Source organism: Sceloporus occidentalis, unplaced genomic scaffold (assembly GCF_023333645.1).
Source record: "Sceloporus occidentalis isolate IW3139 unplaced genomic scaffold, rSceOcc1.0.p SCAF_4, whole genome shotgun sequence".
Taxonomy (NCBI): domain Eukaryota; kingdom Metazoa; phylum Chordata; class Lepidosauria; order Squamata; family Phrynosomatidae; genus Sceloporus; species Sceloporus occidentalis.
Window position 1 is genome coordinate 18,326,861 of NW_028316984.1, and position 25,471 is coordinate 18,352,331.

General features: G+C 39.1%; 1 protein-coding gene across 5 annotated transcripts in view; it reads right to left on the minus strand.

Moving 5' to 3' along the window:
• The window catches only part of ADAM23 (ADAM metallopeptidase domain 23), a 115,651-nt gene that overhangs the window by 1,047 nt on the left and 89,133 nt on the right, over nucleotides 1–25,471 (minus strand). For 3 of the 5 annotated variants that reach the window (XM_089519318.1, XM_089519320.1, XM_089519317.1), the window contains exon 26: nucleotides 20,253–20,387. In XM_089519318.1, the coding sequence (XP_089375444.1) occupies nucleotides 20,342–20,387 (46 nt within the window). In that variant the 3' untranslated portion in view covers nucleotides 20,253–20,341. Of the gene's footprint in view, nucleotides 1–1,823; nucleotides 2,238–20,252; nucleotides 20,388–25,471 lie in introns of those variants that run through there. The other 2 variants (XM_089519322.1, XM_089519316.1) reach the window with 1 other exon arrangement.

The window sequence follows — 25,471 nt, forward strand, 5'->3', positions numbered from 1 at the left end:
GTGCTCAGCCAGTTAGGACTCGGCTGCACAGTTAAGTCCTAACTAAACCTCACTGAAAGCAAGGCAAAAGACTTAACTGTGATGAATTTAAAGTCACAGTGATTTCTGTGGGACTTTCAGCCCAGTCTTAGCCATGTTAATATTTGGGATTAACTTCAATTAAATCTGACTTGCAGCTATTCTGGCATTATTTTTAGTTGTGTGGGAGCTTCTTTAGTGCATATTGTCTTTATCCCAGTGGCACAGATGATTCAGGGAATGTGAGAAGAGTTCGTGGCATGCATCATCCCCACACATCTCTCAGACTTGAACAACATTGGCACGGGAAGATGCTATGGCATGGAGTGTGACAGAAAATTATATATGTGGCAGAACTTTGGAAAGAATTTGTTAAAGTAATTTGTTGCCTTGATTCAGTAAAATGTTTTAAAGCAATATTGGAAGTCATTATTTAAATAATTAAATACTTGTATGCTACGTTTCTATCTAGACCAGCTACTTACACAACTACCTTAGTTTCATAACTGAGCATAGACTCCTGGCCCACCACCTTACCATCTGGACTCATTGGGCAGCAGCCATTATGAGAAATGGCAGCCTGTTCGGTTGATCAGGATGCAACAGACTGACATTTCGATATACTCCCATTTGTGATAGGTATTCTGCGTCTGACTGTTGCACTGGCAATTGCACATTGGAAGGGGCAGGAACATCCATTTTCTGTGGCCCTAGTAACAGGAAAACTCTAGTCACTTGCCATAGCTGCTGCCCAATAAGTCAGGATTGGAGGAGTATTATCATTCCTACATATCCCCTACAGTATTAAATACTATTGGGATCATGAATATGAATCAGTTAGAATGCATAACTGTAGGGACTTTATCACACCAGACTCATAAGGCACCCCAATCATGTTAGTCCAGGAAACACAAACATAACTGGTGGGGGGCAATCATTATCACACAGCTCTTCCAAATCACCATAGTGCTGCTTCTGTCCTGGCCTCTGCTTTCCACATGCTGGCATCCATAGTCCTGCCTCCCTGCCCTATGCCCTTCCCAGCATGCCTTTAGGTCTGTATTTTTAATTTTTGTACAATTGCACAATCATGCCAATCCACTGAAAAGAAAAAAGAAAAGAAACTGAGAAAAAAGCCCACTTGGGAATCACAAGGGGGAATGAGAGAGGAGCAGAACCACATCCCCTCATACCATATGACTGCCTCCATATCAGAACTACTTCAGGAGGAAATTACCACACTTGCTCCAAAATGGAAAAGTAGCACGACTTGGAAGCATTGATGGACTTTGCCTGCCAATAAAAAGGAGCACTCAAGTAACAGGTGGACTACAGACCAGTTACTGGACAGACGCAGCATTGTGTGATAAGGCCAGAGATGCTATTTTCCTGCGCTAATTCCACTTTTCAAGCCTTGTGTGATAAAGTCCTAGGTTACACATTTGTAACAACAATTGTGAATTCCAACCAATGTTGTGTAAAGAAAGACTAAAAGTTCGTTATTTTTGGGAGTTAGGTGGGAGGCTAGCCGTTTTCTGCACTTTTTAGTAATTTTAAAGGATTGTTTTAAAAATGAAAACAAATTAGTTTCAACACTATCATTTCCATGCCCTAGTCTTCAGACATCCAATATTGCCTTTTGATATGGAAGTGCCATGCTGCAGAAACTTCGATGCTGCTAAATGCAATACCCCAAAGACCCCTAATTCATCATTACATTTTGTCCTGATAATATTTGATACCTCTTACTTCATTCTTGCAACACCATCCATGCATGGTGAATATACAATAATAACTGTGCTTACGTCTTATGATCCAAGAGGGAAACATGTCCATTTGCAGTTGCCTTTCAACAAGCTGTCTTTTCCCCAGACCATGGGCTCTGGAAAGGACACAGTCCACATAGATATCCCAGAAAAGCTGTGCCAAGTCCCAGAACAGAGCCCCATGCTTCATGTTCTCTGATGACTTCAGGAAGATCATGAAGTCCCAAAAGCCATTGACTGAGTCAGAAATATCTGGGTTCCTCATCTCCAGCAAAATGGCAGATGAGGCTTCCCAGCACTGGGGATCAGCTTGGCCAAGATCGAGGGGATCAATCTGGCTGTAACACAAGGAAGGTGCCAAAGAAAAGAAGCCCACGATAAAAAGAGAGCAGGTGAATCTCATGTTGTGGTGAATCTTTCCTTTGATGCCAGGATCCATTGACTTTCTGGAACCTGCAAAGAGCACAAAGAGTGTAACAATCCCATACCTATGGAGATAAGTGGTATAGTACATACTTTGCATTCAAAAGAGTGCAGATTCAGTTGCCACTTTCTTCAGGTATTATTGGGAAAGACTCCTCTCTGAAACCCTGGAGAGCTACAGCTGTTCATTGAAGACAGTCCTTAGGTGTTTTAGTCCTTAATCCTTAGCCTTAGCTTAGAACAATGGTCTGATTTGGTTTAAGGCAGTCCCTTTGTTACTTTGGCTGAGTAAATGGATATGGTGCCCCTTCATTTCTGACTGATCCACACGTCTTGTTTGTAATCTTGCTAACACCACATAAATGCCCAAGCCCTCTACTGACATAAATTGGTTGTACACAGCACCATCACTCCTGACATCATGCAGGCACTTGGGCCCATTTTTCTCTAATAGTGTCCCAAATAACAAAGGTGTGAAGCAGAAGAAACTATACTTCCAAAAGTACAGGGGGCTGTAATTCAATGGGGAAAGGGAGTCAAAACTTCTAGGGAGCATGACTAAAATAGACACTGCATTTGTCTGTCAATCAGTCAATCAACCAATCAATCAATCTTATTACAGGCCATAGACCCATCAATTTTGTTCTTTGTGGTTTGCAGGAGGTTGAAATTATGTCGCAGATTTTACTATCTTGATTTTTTTTTAATCAGCATCACAAACAATTTATTTCTCCTTTATTAAACCATCTACTTGGCCGATGGGATAAGTTTTATATCAAAGTTATATCAGAGGATAGATACTTGAATGTAACCCTGTCGGTTGCTAAGTTCTTGTCTTTCATAATTAGGATTAGAGAGAAGGAAATTCCCATAATTGGACAAAATATCTAATATCTCCTCTGTTATGCTCCCTGCTGCAGAAAGAACACTGGTCTTTCCAGTTACTCTCTCTCTCTCTCTCTCTCTCTCCAGCAGATGATGACCACAGAGTTGCTCCAGAGGACCTAGAGAGGTGTTTCTCAGTTTTAAAAAATAGTCGTTTCTTTTATTTGTGATTTTTCACTTTCATGAGAGTCCTGTGTCCCTAACCCCACTGAATGTGGAAGGCCTATTGGAATATATGGAATCATAGAATCAGAGAATCCCAAAGTTGAAACGGGCCTCATGGTGCATCAGGTACAACTCCCTGCTCAGTGCAGGATCTCCAGCTAAAGCATCTCCAGCAGGCCCAACCTTTTCCTGAAGACACCCAGAGAAGGAAGCCTCACAACCTCTCTAGGTAAATTGCTCCATTGCCAAACTGCTCTTACTGCCAAGAAGTTCCTTCCAATGTTCAATTGAAATCTAGCCTCCTGCAACGTAAAAACAGTAGACCTAATTCAACCCTCTGAGGCAGCAGGGAACAACCTGCCCACTCCTCTTTTTGACAGCCCTTGAGCTATTTAAAGTGTACAGTAATATCCATCCTCAGTCTTATGTTCACCAAGCTGAACAGGCCCAACTCCCTCAGCCTTTTCTCATACCTTTTGTTCACCATACTTCTTGTCATCCTTGTTGCTCTTCCCTTAACCCACTGGATCTAATGGTTTTAAGCCACAGGAGAGTAGATCTCAATTGAACACCATAAAGAACCTCCTGACACTAAGAGCAGCTTGGCAATGCAACCAACTGCCCAGAGGGATGGTGGTGGGGTCTGCTTTTCTGGATGTCTTCAAAAAGAAGCAGCCACTTGCTGGAGAAGCTTTAACTGGAGATCCTGCGTTAAACAGGGGGTTGGATTCAATCTTCATATTGCCAGATCCATTTGTTTGTCCATTTTCTCTTTTGAAACCATCAGAAGCCTCAACTCCATTTTATATTGTTGGAAAGAGTAATTCTTTTTCATTGTTGTGTGCCTTCAAATCTGACTTAAGGCAAGATATATTACCATTGCCTTCCTCTGAAACTGACAGGAGAGTGTGACTGGTCCAAGGTCTCCCAGTGGGTTTCCATGTCAGAGAAGGGATTCAAATCTTTACCTCTCAGACTCCTAGCCAAACAGAGAAACCACTACACTACGCTGGGAAGAAAAGTTCTACATGCTTCTAAATTCAACATAAAATCTTCAAATTGAGTTGCTCTGTGCTTCTCTTTTACATTATGTTTTTCTCTAAAGAACTGCATGCACATTTATGATATTCTTAATGACTTTAATTATATGCTTTACTAATTCACATTACATGACTTTTTAATCTGCACTTTTGCCTTGTCAAAATCATTTATTGCCACCCCTTTCTCTTCCACGGATCCCTCTGCCTTTGATATCCAGGTTACTCTGTTGAGATGGAGTTTGCATGCATTCTCTGCACTTGCTAAAGATGCAGAATGCTGTCTGTCACTCCTTCTAGTAGCAAACTCAGGTGGTAAAAGGACTGTCAGTAAAACAAAGCCACTGAGAAATGAGAAAGAAACATCAGCGTTCCAGAGTTTCTTGGTCAAATGTCTCTTGTTGTGAGGATAAGAGGAGGTACTTTCCATGCCTTGAGCTCCTTAATGGAAAAGCAAGATGTTCATAAAATTAATACATTTAGAAACCTACCTCTTTATAAAGGGAGCTCCAGGGAGAAGATCTGTCCAGAGTACTGAAGAGTACTGTTTCTGCTCTGAAAGCTCATATTGGTCAGTACTTGCTTTTCCCCTTCCTTTTCTTGCTGCCTAGTATCCCTTCCTCCTCCTCTACTCCTGTTTCAGTGCTTCATTGGTTGTGCTCACTCTTTCTCTCCGCTTGTCCCCTCACAGTTCTTGGCAGTAGTCTGAGACTCTGGGAAGCACACATGAGATACCAGGAGCCCAAACTCTAGCATTGTTTAACATATAATTTCCTAACCAAGAAGCCAACAAAGACTTATAGCAGGGCACCATAAAAATAACAGTGAATATGGTGCAAGTGCAGTAGCTTTGATTTTTTTGTTGTTGTTTAGAGTTTCATTGTGGGTCATATTTCAGGGGTACCTCTGGGTTCCTTGGTTGCAGTGCAAGCTTAGAAACTGCACACAAACTCTTGTTGATGTCATACATCTTCAGGTCAACTCCAACTTGTGCCAACTCTAGGATATTCCTGAGGTTTATTCAGAGGTGATGTGCCATGGTGGCCTTCTAAGGCTGAGATAATGTAACTTGCCCAAGATCACCCAGGAGGTTTGTGTGGCTAAGCATCAATTCTAGACTTTGTCTCCCATAGTCTTAGTCCAACACTCAAACCCCTATGCCACATTGACTCTCCACACACCATGTTGGCTCTGCATTCAGACTCTATAGCTGCTGAAAGAGCAGCAAACACCAACAGCAGCTGCTTCACACTTTTGCTTCTTGGTGGATTCCTAAGAACCCGCCTTGGTGCTGAAACTGAGGCAAATGCTCATCTCTTATCCCTCTTTATTGCTCTGGTGGAATGATTATAGGTGCACTTACCTCTTTGAATCCAGTGAAGCTCCCTTGGATAAATGAAATAGCAAACTGCAGCAGGACAATGATGACGATGATGATGATGATGATGATGATGATGATGATGATGATGATGATGATTATGATGATGATGATAGGATTTATTTATATGCCACCCAATCACTGGGAATCCGGGCAGCTTACAACAGAGGGGATAATAGATAGTTGCCTCTGGTTGTAACTTTCCCTGTCATGAGAATCTGAAAGCTGCTCTGGACGTATGTCCCTCGCCTTTTCTTCTTTATAAAGATGTGGGAGTGGATGGTTTTTCCTTGTCTTGCGTCAAAGCTCTATGCAAACACCCATCCCCTGCCTGCCTTTCAGATTCAGTCCATAAAGGAGATTATTTCCTGGCCCTCCTACAGGTTATGGTTTGCTTTGTGAGCACTTTGAAAAAATCTTGTTTCAGATCCCACTCAGAAGTAATGCAGAGACTAGGCTGAAATAATGTAGTAGTGCTTTTTTTTCTGGTCTCAACAGCTGAGACTAGTGAGCAGGCTGAGAAAGCACTTGTGAGATGAGAGATGAGAGGCATAAAAGCAGCTCTGCTGACAAGCACTAAACCTCCCCCTGAACTGGAGGGGAGCCGAACCCATCAGTCAGTTCAGACACAGGCTTCTTTTTAAATTGGTTCTTCATACACAGTCCAGCCAAATTTAATTTCATCTAAAGAAATTAAAAGTATGGACACTTAGACATATGCTTCTTTTCAGATAAGTGATTGTAGGAGTGAAGTCTTGAACAGGCACTTTGCATGCAGCTTGAAAGTTTTAAATGTCATTCAACAACATTGCCGTTATGAAGCAGTGCATTATGTGGTGTCCAGGGAGATGACGGTCTGTGAATTTTCTTCAAGCAATGAGAACATTTTGCGCTCTCCCATAACAGCTTCATAAGAAAATATGCAACATAGAAAAGCATTGGGACTGCTCTCATTGTCCATACAATGAGGTATCGACCTATATGTTCACCATTCCCAGGAACAGCAGGGGAGAAATGCTGCAAAAGCCTTTCCAAATAGCTTGCCTTGTTTGTGGAAAACAACAGCCAGAGAAGAAATCAAGAGTGAAAAAGAGATCTGTTCTCCGTCACTCAAAAATACTTTTAAGTATGATGGGCAGAATCCTGTTGGGAACTTACATCTTTGTAAGTAGACTTACATTTGTGGGAATTAGAATTGTGCAGTTGCATAACATCCATATACTGTACAGTAAAGTACTGCTGTTATGTTACTACATAGCAAAACGAAGCAAAGTGTCCAATGTGCATTGGTGCCTGACCCATGTTCTGATGCACATCACATTGGTCCTCATTCATATTGTACCAGTCCTGATGTGCATTTGACATTCAGCACAAATGTGCATTGGGCATAAATGCACATTGGGTCCTCTTGCCAGTGTCCTGTTATGAGTTTTAGAAATTCAGTAAAGAGGTTTCTTAGCATATCTGTTACATAGCTAGCCGTAGGTAAAGTTAAATAACGTAGCAAGTCAGGTAGGATTCTGGCAATTAACTTCCTACGGTCATGAATTTTGGGAACTGCTGTAACAGACAGCAGTCAAAAGAAGGCAAAGCAATTAAAGCTTCTCCATATTTCTTCCATGGGATCCATATGGTGGAATGATGGAAAGAGGGGCGGGATATTATTGTTGTTGTTGTTGTTGTTATTATTATTATTATCAAAAGAATGATTGATGAAAGACATCACCCATTCTATAGAAGTTTAATCATTCTCTCTCTCTCTCTCTTTTTCTTGCAAGCCTTGATTGTCAGATGCCTACAAGAGCACCAAAAGACAACCATGATCAAGACTTTCCAGTCAGCTTGGTTGGGATGCAGTCTTAGTCATGCTCAGTGATGTAGCATCATGAAATCAATGGGATTTAAATGAACCATGACTAAATTAAGTCTTGGGTCTATGCTAAGCTTGATAATGTCTAAATATAACTCACTATGTGCCTATACTAGTATGTGCATATTATGACCCTGTTTGAGACCCCCCCTCCCTTCTCTCTCTAAATAAGTACGCTGTATATTACACTAGTTGCTAAATTGGCATTGCATACTCAGTTGCATATTCCTGTAATGTACACTGAACTGAAAAACCTGGGTACAGCTCTTACCAAGAACCCAGTGGGGACACACAGTATGCAGGAGCATTTGGTGGCTTATTTGCAACACTGGGAGATGGCCCTGCAGAAGAGTGCTCAAAAGAACAAGTGGCTGCCTGTTGAGTAGAGCAATTGTTGGTGTTTCTTGCTAGTAACACACACACACACAAACACACACACAGCAACAATATCCTTCCCTCCCAACAGGAAAAGCCCTACTTTTATTCATTTAAGCCAAGTGGCTCTTGAGAAGCACTCTGGCTGTTTGAAAGCTCTTCTTTCTTTTCTTAATGATGTGTTTTTGATCGCTTTTTAATTTGTTTTTAATTACTTATTTTATTTTATTACTGCTAGCAAACTTGAGTGCCGTCTTTTTGACAGAGAGGTGCAATATCCACCTCATTGTGGTGTACCTTCAAGTCATTTATGATATATGGCAATACTAAGCCAAATTATCATGAGGTTTTCTTGGCAAGATTTATTCAGAGGGGGTTTGCCTTTACGTCTCTCTGAGCCTGAGAGAGTGTGACTTGCCCAAGGTCGCCCAGTACGTTCCCAGTGTCAAGCAGGATTTCAAACTCTGGTCTCTTGAATGCAATGCCCAAAATATTATACCATGCCGGCTCTCATCCACCTCATAACGTAACACGTAGTAATAAGGGCAGGTTGCTTGCATGAAACTGTAGTTCTTTGAGTGGTCATCTGTGAATTCACAGAAATGGCTTTTCCTGAGCCTGTGCAGAGACATTTGGAACCTTCCAAAATTGCTAGGGAAGACTTTTTGGCAGTAGCTCAACCCACCTTATATATATATACCCCTAGCATTCCCATTCTTTTCCTTCAGTTCCAATGGATGCAACATAGAAGCATAATGAGGGAACATGTACAGGACACGACCTGAGGGGAGGAAGGACGGATTTGTGTGAATTCTCAAAGACTCAAAGAATTACAGTTACAGGCAAGCAACCTGTCCTTCTTCATCGTGGTCTCTGTGAATCACAGAGACTAGCAAGCTATAGCCACGAGAGGAGCGAGTGTTGTGACACAAGGCAAATATGATATAACAGACATCACTGAAACCTGGTGGGATGAGTCTCATGATTGGAATGTAATAATAGAGGGGTATAATCTTTTAAAGAGAAATAGGCCAAATAGGAAAGTAGGAGGAATAGCATTATATGTCAGGGATATTTATACCAGTGAAGAGATCCAGGACATCAAAACTGGAAGCTGGGTGGAGAGCATCTGGATAAAACTAAAAGGAGAGGGAAGCAACAGGGATGTTATTGTGGGAGTGTAATATAGACCCCCAAGTCAGATGGAGGAATTGGATGAAGTCTTTCTAGAACAGATGGCTACACACTCAGAAAGGAGAGATGTAGTAGTGATGGGAGACTTCAACTATCCTAATATGTGCTGGAAGTCAAACTCAGCCAAAACCTCAACATCTACTAAATTCCTCACTTGCCTTGGAGACAATTTCATTTTCCAAAAGGTGGAAGAGGCAACAAGGGGATCAGTATTCTAGACTTCAGAAGAGCTGATTTCAGTAAGCTAAGGGAAATACTGGGGGTGATCCCATTGTCAGATATACTAAAAGAGAAGGGAGTTCAGGATGGATGGGAATTTCTCAAAAGGGAGACACTGAAGGCACAATTTCAAACTGTTCCAACAAGGAGGAAAAATGGGAGGTGTCTCAAGAAACCAGGATGGATGACTAAGGAATTTTCAACGGAGTTAAGTTTTAAACAGGGCATATATAAGAAATGGAAAAAAGGGGAAATCACCAAAAGGGAATTCAGTCAAATAGCTAGCATGTGTAGGGGTTAAGTCAGAAAAGCTAAAGTGTAAAAGGAACTCAGGCTTGCTAGGGAGGTTAAGAACTATAAAAAGGGCTTTTTTGGGGTATGTTCACAGCAAAAAGAAGAAGGAAATGGTAGGGCAACTATGTGGAGAAGATGGTGAAATGGTTAAAACGCCTTTGATGTTGTTAGGCAGCACATGAGGCAACACGTCAACGTATGGCGCCAGATTCTCCACCTTCGTGACTGTTCCCCATGACATTCTTGCAAACAAACTTGTAAAATGTGGGCAAGACAAGACAACTGTTACATGGATTTGTAACTGGTTGACCGGCCGAAGCCAAAGGGTGCTCAGCAATGGCTCCTTTTCATCCTGGAGAGAAGTGACCAGTGGGGTCCCACAGGGCTCTGTCTTCGGGCCAGTTCTATTCAACATCTTTGTCAATGACTTGGAGGACAGAATTGGGAGCATACTTATCAAATTTGCAGATGACACCAAATTAGGAGGAATAGCTAATACCCCAGAGGGCAGGATCAAAATTCAAAATGACTAGAAAGCTGGACCAAAGCTAACAAAATGAATTTCAACACGGAGAAATGCAAGGTACTGCACTTAGGGCGGAAAATGAAATGCACAGATATAGGATGGGGGACACCTGGCTGAATGAAACTACATGTGAAAGAGATCTAGAAGTCCTAGCAGACCGCAAGTTGAACATGAGTCAACAGTGTGATGCGGCAGCTAAAAAGGCCAATGCAATTTTAGGCTGCATCAATAAAAGTATAGTATCTAGATCAAGAGAAGTAATAGTGCCACTTTATTCTGCTCTGGTCAGGCCCCACCTGGAATATTGTGTCCAGTTCTGGGCACCACAATTCAAAAAGGCTATTCAGAAACTGGAGCATGTCCAAAGTAGGGCGACTGAAATGGTGAAGGGTCTGGAAACCATGCCCTGAGGAACGACTTAGGGAGCTGGGGATGTTTAGCCTGGAGAAGAGAAGGTTAAGAGGTGATATGCTAACCCTGTTTAAATATTTGAAGGGATATCATATTGAGGAGGGAGCAAGCTTGTTTTCTGCTGCTCCAGAGACTAGGACCAAGAGCAATGGATGGATGCAAGCTACAGGAAAAGACATTTCACTGCAACATTAGGAGGAACTTCCTGACAGTAAGGGCTGTTCGATAGTCGAACACACTCCCTCTGTCTTTGGAGGTCTTTAAGCAGAGGCTGGATGGCCATCTGTCGGGGATGCTTTGATTGAGATTTCCTGCATGACAGAATGGGGTTGGACAGGATGGCCCTTGTGGTCTCTTTCAACTCTATGATTCTATGAAGTCCCTTCCCATTCTATACCCATCCACTAGGGCAATAAGTCCAAGAGAACTCAGTGTAGCTTATTTCTGTGTAGGCATAAGATTGTGAGCTAAGGATGCTTGCTATATAGTTGCATAATCACATCTCAAAAATGTTGCTTCAATGCTTGAAGACATGACTTTATAAGACTTTTTAATATGTAAGTTTACACTTCATATTTCAGACAGAGAAGACTTTGGATTGGTCTTCAACTCTTACGATGAGGCAAAGGGAGGAGAGTCATGTTAGCCCATTACGCCTGAACTATGGAGCAGGTTTTTTTTTTATTGCATTATGGTCAGTGTTCTGTTCGTGACATACACCAATGTAAGTCCATCTGATGGCTCTGCATGTCCTCTTTTATTCCTCCAGTTATTGCAGAGATTTGTATTATCTTCGACTCTCTACAATGATCAAAGCTCCCCAGGCCAGAAATCACTATTTTCTGCAATAGCCTTGTGGATATCCAATCTGTGACTGGTGAAGAGTTGGGTAGAGAGAGACTGGAGAAGTATTTGATTATGTCTCACAGCCAGATGCAGACTGGTATCATCTGCCAAGACCCAAGCAGATCTCCGAAGATGATGCTATCAGTCTGGGGGTTGTGAATGACAAACCATATTGGCGTTCCACTTGCAGAACTCTTTGGCTATTCTGGGCAATGTTGGATCTTGGTCTAGAGGAATCAATCAGTTTATCCTTGTCTTGGTACACTGGACTGCATTGATTCTACAGAATAATTTAGAGGCTGTGTGCCAACAGCAGACCAAGACTCTACCATTGTTGTCATGTACCCTCCTGGCAAGTTAGCACAGACACATATATAGGGAAATGCAGTGAGCTACCTGTGGAGGGATGGATTGCAGATTGCTCTCTGCTCAGCGAGTCACAGAGACTGGAGTGAACAGATTTTCCGAGCTGAATGGTACAAAAGGTGCCCCTTTGGCACTCAGCAGCACAGAAAATCACTGAGAAAAGTAGACCTGTGGAAAGACTGGTGGACCTCCATATCTGGACTGTGGGCTGAAAGTTTCCCATTGTGGCATCCAAAAGCAAGCATGGAACATCTGTCCTGCTGCACTGTTACTATACACAACAACACAGTTATATACTGCTTACAAGACTTTCTGGCTCCTTTTCACCATTACCACCACCACCCTCCTCTATCCATTTGATTCCAAAAAGGCCTTGAACTGCCCCTGATAATGACAGCTCCTGCCACTATTAATGTATGTTGGTACATCATGCTGATGAGATGTGCCCAACAATATTATACAGTATGTGAGGCTGAATCAAGGAGCCAATTCTTGTATCAAATTATATAGACAATGGTTCTCATCCATTAACTCAAAGGAGAGGGAAAAAACCTTTTATCATGATAGCATGACCAGGTCTTTATTACTATTTTTTAGTGGGATGCATTACAATTCTTGCAGGGCTTAGCTGATTATTTCCAGATATAATTTCTTGACAGATATGGGAAAATGCTTCAAACATTAACACTTTACCCAACCTCAGACAAAACTGATTTAAAGGATAAACGCACTAATCTTCTTTTCCATGATATGTAAAGTGACCATTCAGGACAAGTATACTAATCTGCAACCTCACATTTAATTTTTGTCTAGACACATATAAACCTGTCCAATATTATTGTTGTACTAATGGAAGAGATAGCTGACAGCATTCCCACGGTTAAATATAAACTATGCTCTGATTAATGGTTAATCAGGCTCCAGTGGTTCTGATAACAGTGAGCAATTTTATTGTTTACTGTCACAATGGCTGAATGTGGAACACACAAATTTAATCCAATGACAATGTAAGAAAAAAAAGATATATATAGCATTGCAATGTTCCATGTTCAGAAAGTTTTTAATACTCATTACTGAGATGCAGAACAACGACAACTGAATTTCCATCCATCAGCAGCCAACAAGATATGAATGAGTATTAACTTTAAACAAAAATGAAATTGTCATATTGTGCACTTTAAAAAATAATTACAAATAATTTTAAAGGAAAATTAACAGTGAAAGCAACAATGTATATAAAATGATCAATAGCATCTTACATCAAAAATAAATTCAAGTATTATTTTGTAAAGTTCCTCAGACATTTGTCTTCGAATTTTTAGTTTGTGCAATACCTATCATTGCATAGTAAAGAAAACTTTGTATAATTCCAGTTCTATGTAATTTATTTTAACATGCACCTAGAATATATATTTTTATTAATCTGTGTAATGGCGATTTCCCCTTAGTAAAGAATTTGCTCAATTCAGTGGGATCATGCAGCATATCAACATAAGCTATATAAAATTTCCATACATTTTTCTGTCAAGATGATTTTTAAAAAATGGAACAAAACTATAGTGACTGAAATGGAAACATAACATTTATTTTGTCAGGTACCATTAAGGTGACATTGATTGTGGTTTAAAAAAAGAAGAAGAAGCGTGTGTTCTTTACAAAATGTGGAAAAAGAAGACTTATAAAATAAGTATCTGCCTTAACAGGTTTGATTATATTAACTCTAGTACCACAGAAAACATTATAATTCATTTCTGTGAGCTATGTGGTTGCGTGGTCATTTACATTCTATACAAATCTGTGTATTTTAAACATACATACACATAACAGAACAGCAGAGGAGAAATTTAGGCAAGAAATTATATTTCTTATGAAACTGCTAGTGTAACAAAAAGTTACACCAACTCTTACCATATGTACATAATTGGGGACCAGTGTGGTCTAATTAAAATATCACATCGCACATTTACAATGTTTTGTGAATTACTTCAAGATTTATTTTTTTAAATACAATAATCTGATTTTTGTAACCGTATTCAATGGCATTGCCTATCGTGGTTACCATATCGCCCCCAGAACATAACCTAAAAGGAGACCTTAGCACCTATTTAGATGTAATTATCCCAAATATATTCAAATGCAAAATTGCTTTAAACAAAATAGTTCTATGAGACAATATCACGTAGTAATATCTGAAAAGGAGTTTAGCAAGCACATATATTTTATTTTTTGAGGCTCAGATCCATTTTGTTCCCATGAAGAAAGTAAAATACATTGTCTGTAAGATCAAAACTGTGTGTGTTAGAGCATTTTGAACCTACCTTCCATTTCATCATCTACTCATAATCTAATAACTTTTTACCAGTTAAGATGATTATGTGGGAACAGCTATCACCTGGACAGTTGTGCCTTGCCTTCAGAATATTATACAGCTATTGTCATGGGAAAGGATACTGTGATAATACACAACTGAGAAGATTAGCTTAAGGAAGGAAGCTATTTTAAAGAATTGATTCTTTATTACTGTAATCTCTATAGCTAAATGTAAAAACAGTGTCAACATAATTTAAAAAGCATAATACTATTATTAATAGACTGAAAACGCTTTTAATCGTAATATATTTAATTCTTTTTTAAGGGGGGGATTGTAATTTTATGTACAATATTGGATGTTTTAGTTGGTAGCCGCTTTGATTGTCTTGCTACAGAAAAGCAGGATATTCCGAATATGGAACAAACACAAGAAAAGAATTTCCCCTAAAATGCCAATGTGGCTCTCATATAGTATTGACCCTAAAAGAGAAACAACATGGCTAAGATATAAAGATCTAATTGATGAGGAAGGTAGAATAAAAACGTATGAAAGGTTAAAAGAGGAAAATTGGAATATAAATTGGTTCTTCCACAGACAACTACACCAGAGATACCATACAGATAAAAAACAAAGTGGCTTTTCCAACTCTAACTCTGAAATGGAGGAAATTATATGGCAATCAGAACCAAAGTCATTATCCAAAATATATAAGAAACTGTTAGAATGGTACACTGAAGATGAATTAATAAAAGATGCCATGATTAAATGGGCACAGAATTGCAGGAGGGTAATAGAACTGGAACAATGGGAAATGGAACAAAAGACTGAAATATTCTCTCTTGCAAAATGTAAAAGAGAACTATTATAAGATCTTATACAGATGGCACCTAACACCAGATAAAATAACCAGAATATATAGGATGGGTATGAGAACCTGTTGGAAATGCCAAAAAGAGATAGGTACTTATTATCATCTCTGGTGATCTTGTGAAAGAGCAAAATCTTATTGGAAGCAGATACAAGTTGAAATGTACAATATTTTGGGGATTAAGTTAAAACTGAAAGCGGAAACAATGTTATTATGTATGTTGGAAGATAACGTAGAAATAAGGTTTGGTAAAATTGTTTTTTATATGTTAACAGCTGCCAGACTAGTATTTGCTAGATATTGGGAAATTGATAAAATAATAGAAATGGATGAATGGTGAATAAAGTTATATGACATGATGGAATCAGACTTATTGTCCTCTAAATTGAAAAATGAAGATAGCTCTACATGGAGGATAAGTTGGGATGAGGTTATGAGATATATGGAGGAAAAATGGGAGGAAATGGCAAATATGGCGTCAAAAGTAGTTTTACTTTTGGATTTGTTTAAAGTATTTGGAATAAACTAGGGCAGAGGTACGCAAAAGTACAAAGTACTTTTTTAGGTTACAAATCCTGGGAGATAGGAGGATACAATCAAGAAGATTTGGGGATGCAAAGTACAAGTAATTAGAGATTTGATTTCAAAGGGGCAACCCCTTTTGGTTATTATTATTAACCTTTATTCATAAAGCGCTGTAAATTTACACAGCGCTGTACATACAATCTTTTTAATTGGACGGTTCCCTGCCCTCAGGCTTACAATCTAAAAAGACACGACACAAAGGGAGTGGTGGTGGGGAAGGGGCCTCTCTAGTAGGATAATACATATAAAATACATAGCAATATAGGAAATGATTCAATAAAACAGGCAACAAAAGAACATCAAATAGCAAGTGACAATTATGCAATGCCTGGGAACGCTGCCCTGAACAGGATGGTCTTCAACTCCGTTTTGAAGCTGGTTAAAGAAGTGATGGCTCTTGCTTGTGGGGGAAGAAGGTTCCAGGAGTGAGGGGCAGCGAGTGAAAAGGGGCGAATCCGGGATGGGGTAGAGGAAATCCTGGGCTGGGACAGCAGACCTTGACTACCAGAACCGAGGGCCCGAGTGGGAAGGTGAGGAGAAAGAAGGTCTGATATGTAAGGAGGGGCCAGCCCATGGAGGGCTTTAAACGTCGACAGCAGGAGCTTATACTGAATGCGGAAAGGGAGTGGGAGCCAGTGAAGGGATGTCAACACAGGAGAGATATGGTCACAGTGGTGGGTGGATGTGACTATGCGTGCAGCTGAATGCTGGACAGAAATTAAAGGACAGAGGTGAGAAAGAGGAAGCCCAGCCAGGAGGACGTTACAGTAATCCAGTCGTGAGATCACTAGGGCATGGACCAGGATCTTGGCAGTAGAAGAGGAGAGATATGGTCGGATTTTGGCAATATTGTATAAAAAGAATCTACAAGCCTTGGCTGTGGTCTGGATCTGAGGGATACACGACAGAGAAGAGTCAAAGATAAAACCAAGACTGTGGGCTTGCTGGACTGGTTGAATAGAAATGTTGTCCACAGAGACAGAAAAGGAGTGTTGAAGAGTGGGCTTAGGAAGAAAGACAAGAAGCTCCGTCTTGGACATGTTGAGTTTCAAACACCAGTGGCACATCCACTGCGAGACAGCTGTGAGGCAGGACGAGACTTGCTGTTCAAGCCTTGGAGAAAGGTCAGGGGTGGAAAGATACAACTGGGTGTCATCAGCATACAGATGGTAGGAAAAACCAAAAGAGCTGATGAGTTTACCTAAGGACAGCGTGTAGAGAGAAAACAGGAGGGGACCCAGAACAGAGCCCTGGGGAACTCCAACAGATAAGGGAACAGGAGATGAAGTTTGACCACCTACAAAGTATTTGAAGGATACTATTATACTAAAGAGGAATGAATACTGTATATCATACTGTTTACATGTCTAAATGTCTCTTTAGTATATATTATCATCTGATAAAATAATAATTATTGTAATTTAAGTAAAGATTGATGCGTGGGAGGTAAAGTATAAAGACTTCTTTCAGGATTACAAGAGTCACAAGGAAAGAAAGATGATGCAGAAAAAATGTTAGGATAGTTCCGGTTATTATGGGATAGGAAGTATGTTTAAAATAGACATAAGAATGTAAATATTGATATGATGGATAATGAAGGGATTATGGGGTTCTGAAAAATATGTGGATGTAAGAATATTATAAGACATATAATGTAATGAGCAATAAAAATCCCCCCCCCCCCCCATAAAAAGCTCTATGTCATTTGTCATGATTGAGTCTAATCTGGTGTACCCACCTGTTGTTTTTGTTTTTTGTTTAATTTAGGGACAAGCCATGGGACAGAAAATAAAAAAGTTGGAGAAAACTACGAAGTCATTGACAAAAGAAAATAGAGTGTTACTATCTTTAAATATGGACCATGTCAACGAAATCAAACACTTGTATGACTTACTTAAAATACGCAGAGAAAGGCCAGTACGGGAGAATAGTTCCAGCGATTTGGACGATGACTGACCTTGAGTATAAAGCTATTTTGGGGAAAAAGCCAAAGAAGCAAAGAAAAACATCTGGTTTTTATGTTAACGTGTTTGGGTGGGAGGGTGTGATATGTGTTAAGTTTTTTTGGTTATTTATATGTTAAATGGAATTTTATATGTTATTCCTGTATGGGTTCAGCTGTGGCAAAAATGGCAAGTTGGTCCTCACCAAAAACATATAGCTATGGAAGTTTTGTAACAGCTAGGATCCAATCACTGTTTAAACATTTGTCTGTTTAAAAATTAAATTTGTCTGTTTAAAAAAAAGCAGGATAGAAATAAAAGTTTTATTTATTATTTATTATTAATTGGCTAGGATTCAAGGTCTTTCTTTCGAAAGAATGGCTTTTTGTGCTACCTCCCAAACTGCTCCAAATCCTTAGAGAAGCTCTGGAATTGGTTTGGGTTTTTTGGGAGGGTGGGTGGCAGAAAAGGCTGCAGGGGAGAGGGGAAGACAGCTGTCATACTGGTCAGTCTGCCATCTGTGTGCCATTGGGCATTTTCTGTTTTTGTTTTTTAAAGATACTTCTGATATATGTAATTGGAAAATAATGAAATATTTGCATCACTATACTTCAGATGTATTTTCCAGAGTTAGTTGAATTATATTAATTGACATCAAAATATTTGTGATAAGGTCAAAAGCCTATTATTAGGAGTACTACCCCAAGTCAATTGTAACCTTGACATAGCTTCCACTGTTAATATTTACTGGACTTATGTTCTGCTGACTAGATGTAATGCACCTGAAAGGAATAGGAGTGGGCAACTTTGCTCTTTTTGAGGGTTGCACTCCCTCAAAGCTGATCGCTTAGAAAGCTTATCAATCAGTGGATGGGGACCAGAGGCAAAAGCATGTCAACTCATCCCATTTATGTTTCTGCTACTCTTCTCTCTTGGTCACTTCTCTCCTCCCTTTTCTCTTGTTCCTTTCCACTACATTGGCTTTATGGTCTTACAGAGACCAAAAACTGATCCGTTGTAGAAGGTTTCAGGAATTAGGTTTAGGGCTGCATGAGATCAGGCCAAGAGATAATGTGTCTGCCTTAATGCAGAATGACTTGTCACTAACACCATTTCCCACCAGGCATGGAAAACCTCTGAGTGCAATTGCTGGAGCTATACAGTGGGTTGCTGATTTGGACATCAGCATTAAGGCAATGCACAACCACTCTGCAAGAGAGTACCCATGTGGACATGTTTTATTCATCATACAATTCAATGCAATATGCTGACAGAAGTCATCGTTGCTGCTGTTCACATTTAAACTAGATAAAGCCTAGATTGCCAAATTCATCAGGGCTCAGAATTAGAGAGGGGTAAAGAAGAGAAAAATGTATATTTAAATACACTCTCATGTTTAAGCATGAAGAGGTGCTAACAGACAGATGAAGATATTCTCCTTATTTTGCTAAATAGACCGAGCCATGATAGTAACCACAAGTAGTTTAGAAAGTAACATTCGAGGCTGTGCTTTTAAAGATAAATACTATAGAAATAAATTCAGAGGGGAAGATTATTTAGATTTTACAAGTTGATCATAAAGAAAAAGGTGAACTTGAAGGGTGAGGGGGTGCTAGGGACTATAAAATAATACATGGGAAAGCCTTAACCTATTAAAAGCTCTCAGTATTTATGGGTATTTAAGGCTCATTTAGGCTTTTTTTCCTTTCATACAATGTGTTTAGAGAAAGGAAAACAGATGGTAAAATTAAAAAGTTAAAAGCTTGGCACTTTTGTGATTAATTTGAGAAGGTGTCAACTTCTTACAATATATACAAAATATCTGCATGATAGCAAATAATGCATTTGGAAAGAGGAAAACTCATTGCATACATATGCATTTACATAAGTTTTGGATGGTTTTTTTGTCTTTTTTGGTTTCAAGCATACAAATTTTAAAAGCACGCCTGTTTTCTACTGGAATTCCCTGTGTCTGCCTGTGGAATGCCTTTTTAGAGCAAGCCCCAAACCTCCACTATATACCATGCTATATAAAAAAAAGTTAAACAGAAAGCAAAATTTAAAGGAGATTGCATACAGAACAAAACCTTTAAATGAAGTGTTACACCAGACTAATAAGGAAGAATCTGAGAATGACAAAAATGTCTTGTTTTCAAACTGAAAACCATACATCATCATGGCATGATCTGCTTCACCCCAGAGAAGTTAGTCCAAAAATCAAACTAGGAATAATGACAACATTAGAAAAGGTGTTATAGAGCTCAAAGAATAATGTGTGTCGCACTGGTGGAATGTAATTTCTTAAGGACCCAGAATTAATTTTTCTATGTTATATTTTGTTTTTACTGTCTTCTTGGTATGAAGATTTTGCTTGGGGTCAGCTGGCTAGCTTGTTTGCTGTGTATATGCCATGCAGTTTACCGTTTCAAAAGTTAGCTTATCATGCCACTGCAGTCTGTCAGTAATATTAAAAGGACATGCGAACACAAGTTGTCATTTAAGAAACTCTTTACCTATTTGAATGTTTTGAAACAGTTCTCTTATTGCACTTGGTTTGTTTGTTCCATTCTTTGTTGTTGTTGTTTTAAAAAAGAAAAGTTAAGTCAAAATAGTTCATTTATAACGTTTGTCTTGTCTCTAACATCCTAAAAAAGAGAAATGAGTGGAGGGAGTTCGTGAACTTGAATCTCCAAAAAGTACAGCTTTCCTTCAGCCCTTTCATAAATATCTCAGCTTGCAAATTGTAGTTAATCATTTGCTTCAGTTTTCTTCTGCAGTGATGTACTTTTTGCACAGCTGCTACACAAATCCACCATATCCAAATTCCAGAGTTGAACAGAAAAGCTCTTCCAATGGCTTCCTTAGATACCTTGTTGATTTGGATCGTATCTTCTCTTTTTGACATTTCTTCCAGTTAAGGAAGAGACAAATAGTGAAAAGGGGAAAACAAGAAATATGTTAGTCATAACTGGAAACAAAAGTCCTATCATAATCACATTGTAGAAAGGGCTTACATTAAGACACTCCAGATTTTAACTTGAAATAAACCAATTAATAGCTTCAAATGAAGAGAAGGTTTTGATGCTTAGTTCTGATATAAACTCTTTATGATCCTTCCAAATATGAAACTGTCTGTAAAAAAGCTTTATTCTCTATTGTTTAATATTAATGAATGTTCACATAAAAAAATTTCCTACCATATCCAACCATCTGTGCTTCACTCATGCTAGAATGAAGCCAATGTGGGTTTATTTCATTACAAATCCATTTGTGTGTCCTTTGTTAGCCTTCACTACAACATGAAACAGAATATTGTCTATCTCCATACAGGAGATGCTGGGAAACTGCTTTTGAAGGAGAATGGACTCCAGCATGTGTTAGTTGTGCCATTGCAATTTTGCAGCTGTCATTAGCAAACAAGAAGCTGTTTTCTATAAATGTCCATTCTCCTGTCACACCAATATCCTATATAAATAAACAGCAAGACATTACAAGGCAACACAAAAACTGGATGCAACCTCCCCATAATCTGGCTTTATGTGGGGCATCAAGCAAGGGCTCATGCATTGAGTCTGAACACTGGGCGTGTGCATTGCTACCGCCACCAAATTGTCATGCAGTAAAACATAGAACAGAATTTCACAGATTCCCTATCATTACAGAACATAAAGCCTCGGGTCTTCTCTACTGCATGCTCCTGCAACTCCTGTTGCAGAATATAGGCTCCAAAAGTATTTCCCCCACCCTTGCCTTGAAAAAGTTGTGGAGGAATACAAAAAGGATGTATCTTCAGGCTTTATTGTTTGTGCCACATTACCATCTTAAACATGCACTTTATGGATCAATGTTTTCAGATCTGTTTTACTGCAATCATCTTCATGAATTTTTGTACATGAAATATACCCTCTAATATATATGACTCACAGAGACTCAGTTATTTTGGTGTAATAATCTCACTACTGCTCAAACAGTAACAGCAGAACTGAATTTTTTACCCCATTAACACCATCAATGTTTTCTTCCTCTTTTTTGCCCTTAACCTCAGAACACCAAGACATAAATTATCACTAGTTCCTGTTCCTGTGAATAGGTAAAAAAGGTTTTTTTTGAAAAAAGGTCTTGCATTTAGACCCTGTAGAGGGTTTTGTTTTTATTTTTTCTTTTGGTTTTTGCATTTCATGGATTATTGGTCCCACTATCAACTACTGTTTTCACTATACTCATGTCTGTCACTCCAGAATTTAATATAAACAATGGAGAATCAGATTAAACAAAATGTTCTTGCTGTCTTTTCATACCAGACAGTGCTTTTCATGCACGAAGAAAGCTTGAAGTCAATGCCAAACCTATTGTTTCAATGATATAAAGGATTTAGTTCAAACTCAAATGCCATAATTTCACCACAGAATTAATCTCCACTTTACCAAGCATTACAGTCTTTTCCTATGTGTCATATTGTCTCACGATTAGGAAGGATACATCTCCACTAATCTCATCTCCCAAGTCTTTAAATACAGCATTGGAGGATCAGGCAAAGACACTAATAAATTGTATGATGACACAAGCAACAGTACTTGCTGTGCATGTTGGAAGGAGACAAATTTATTGCACGGCTCATAGCTGCCAAAATATGAAACAAAGATCGTGATCATCCTTTACTAGAAAATTAATGTCTTATTTAGATGAGGAGAGACCACCATAAGCAAAAAAGTGATTTGAAATACTGAGGATATGATTGAGTCTTTCACACACTCAACATTTCACTGATGTAAAATCAGCACACACATGCCCAATGTATTTCCCATTAACTGACATTTTATGGAAGCTATGATAATTATGTTAATAGTAAATAATCCATCCAGACAGTATTCATCTAGGATACCTAGCTAGAGAAACTATGTTTTGTGGTAAACGCACAAGCTGTGGTTGTTCATTATGGTGAAAGCTTTAATATGTGGCTCCAAAGAAACAGTTCTCTATCAATTCTGGCAGATGCAAAGATAGTTAGCATTATGAGAACTAGCAGGCAGCAGGGGCTGTCTACTTGTGTTCCTTCTTCTCCAGTTTGCAACAAATGATGGTTTAAGCAAAACCTAATTTGCCTGCAAACAAAGATTTCTAAGCACAATCTGACCACAGTATTAAAACTATAGTCTGTTCAAACTATCCTTTCAGTTTCAGATAAAGTAGCAATCATTGCTTTAGTACAGACCAGGAACAGAGAGCTAAGTTTCCTCTCTGCCATGAAAGAAAGTCAAGGGAGGACGTAGGTAAGACTTAGGTCTTACCTTACTTGTTCTCATGATGACAAAATTTGGTTTAATGTTGCATGTGAATGCAGCTGTACAAGTACTTCCTGAAAATTAGTCCTCAACTTCCATCCCTTTGTCTTCTGCCATACCAGTCCATCCGGATAATCCTATCTTTTCCTCTTCATTAAACTATTTCCTTCCTGTTAGTTCCATCTAGGTGACTGACTGGCTTAAGGTGTATAACAGAGGTTAACTAGGCAGGCAAGTAGGTATAGATGATAGAGTGTGATGGTACCTTGGTTTTCTTGTGCCATCTAACTTGGTTTTCAAGTGGCCATCTCTCAGGATAATACCACAATGTGCTGTTACCTGCCATGACAACATGCTATGGAATCCTGGAATTTGCAGTTTAGAGAAAGTAACTATAATTATCAGACAGAGAGTTTTTAAGCCTCACAACAAAGCCCAGAAATCAAAAAGAGGCAGCCATAGCAATAGTGTCCTCAGTCTTCATTCAATTTCTGCCTAACAATATCCTTCAATTGTTTCACAGGTTTAAAAAGTGGAACAATTCAAAAGGACAGAAAAGTAAAGAGAATAATGTAAAACAGATTAAAATGGTGCCTTTTAGAAATAACAGAGAAGACACAGGATTTAAAACAAGTATGGGCACCTATAATCCTCTAGATGTTTTTGGACTAGAACTCCCATCTGCCCAACTCAACACAGAAAGACTATTAGAGCAGTCACCTAAAAACATCTCAAGATCACAGTTGCCTGAGATTCAGAGAGTTACAGGGAACAACTGTGAAGAGTTGGAGTGTTGTCGTTTCCAACATGAAGAAAAAGGCAGTTCGCCAGGAGAATTTTGAATTAACTAAAGAGAGAAGATGGTAAGGTGGAGGTTACAGTGATCCAGGTTAGAGCTAACCTCATATCTCCTTTGTTCACTATGATGAAACATTTCAGAACAAGATATACAAAATAAAGAATTAATACAGAAAGGAAGAATGGGAGGGAGAACAATATGGGTAGAAAGATTGAAAATATGTTCTTCTGAACATCCTGAAAACATTTGGAGAAGTGTTCAGAGATAACTTTGGCCTGATTACCAAGTCATTAGTAGAGGAGTAGAAGTGCCATGCAGCCTTCTCCAGTCCTCCCCTACCCATGTTCCCTTCCATGTAAAAAATGGCACGGAATTTCCTGGTTAGGGATCAATGTGGCAACCTGGGACAGACAATACTATATTCAACCTTAATCAGGAAAGGAAGGGGTGGAAGACAGAAGTGCAAGGATGAAGGACCTGTGAGCCAATGCTTAATCATCAGAAAGTGCTGTTGCCAATTGGGCAGTGTTGTATCTTTAATGGATGACTGTCTTTGATATCAATATACATGAAATGCCGCAGCAAATCTAGATGGAAAAATTTATAAAACAGAAATAAGAGATTGAACTAAAACTGAGAAATTTAAGGAGAGAGGGGAAATGAGATTTTTAAATGATCAAGATTTCTAGCACATAAAAATGTAAGTAAAAGATGGCATCACAGTACAGAGATAGAAATCCTGTAGCACTGCCAGATACAAAAAACACAGTAACACATATGGTTTGGTTTACATATATTTCCCATTGCAGACTGCAAAAAAGAAATTACTGGAAGAAATAATTTACTTATTCCATCATGCACACAGTCGAAGCAAATCTCTCCAACAATCTATACTATGTATAATATGTATTTTTAAAACAACAGAATATTTTTTAAACATGCATGCACATTTCATATTATTTATGGGCACAAATATGAAATGAACTTGGGTTGTAATGGAGAGAAATCCATTGGATTTCTGCACAGTGCGAGGAGGACTAACAGTGTTATTCTCCATTATGAAATAGGATGTGATGAAACATTTGTTATTAGCAAAAACTTGATATTTTCACTACTTTTCTTAAGCCCTGCCAGATCACATAGAAATCTAGTACCTTAGTCGTGGGCTATTTAGAAATGTTACATAGCATGGCCATTTAAATGAAGATTTCCTAGAAAACTGTTTCCTGAAAATAATTCTAAGTCATCACAAGAGTACTTGCTGTATGAAAAATAACCTCAAAAAAAGAATTGTTCTTGTTGTTAACTGCTTCTGAGTCGATCTCAACACATGGCAACACTGTGGATGAGACATCCCCAAGACTCCCTGTCCTCTATCGCGCTGCTTAGGTCTTGAAAATTCATTCCAGTGACCTCCCTGATAAAGTATCAATTTGGCATGTGGTCTTCCTCTTCTATATCCCTCCAAATTTCCTAGTATTACCGTCTTTTCTAATGATTCATGCCTTCTCATGATGTGGCCAAAGTATGACAATCTCAGTTTAATAATCTTAGCTTCCAGGGAGATTTCAGGCTTGATCTGGACCCATTTTCCCCCCTTTTTGGCTGTCCACAGTATCCTCTGCACTCTTCTCCAGCAACTACATCAATACAAATCCAAATACTTTCAAAACATACTGGTTTAGGTCCAGATGAGTGGAAGGCCACTCACCTTGTTTCCTCACTGCTGTCCACTGAAAGCCAATCTTTTCTTAAACCCAATTTTCACCCATTTCTCTCTCCCACTGGTGGCCTCTGTGTGTCATTTTCAAGCCATCTGGAAGGGTACCCACCTCACACCAGTTTGCCAGAGAAGAACAGGGGCTGAAAACCCTGCTCTGTGAGCAGCCTCCTGCTTGCCCAAGCCTAGA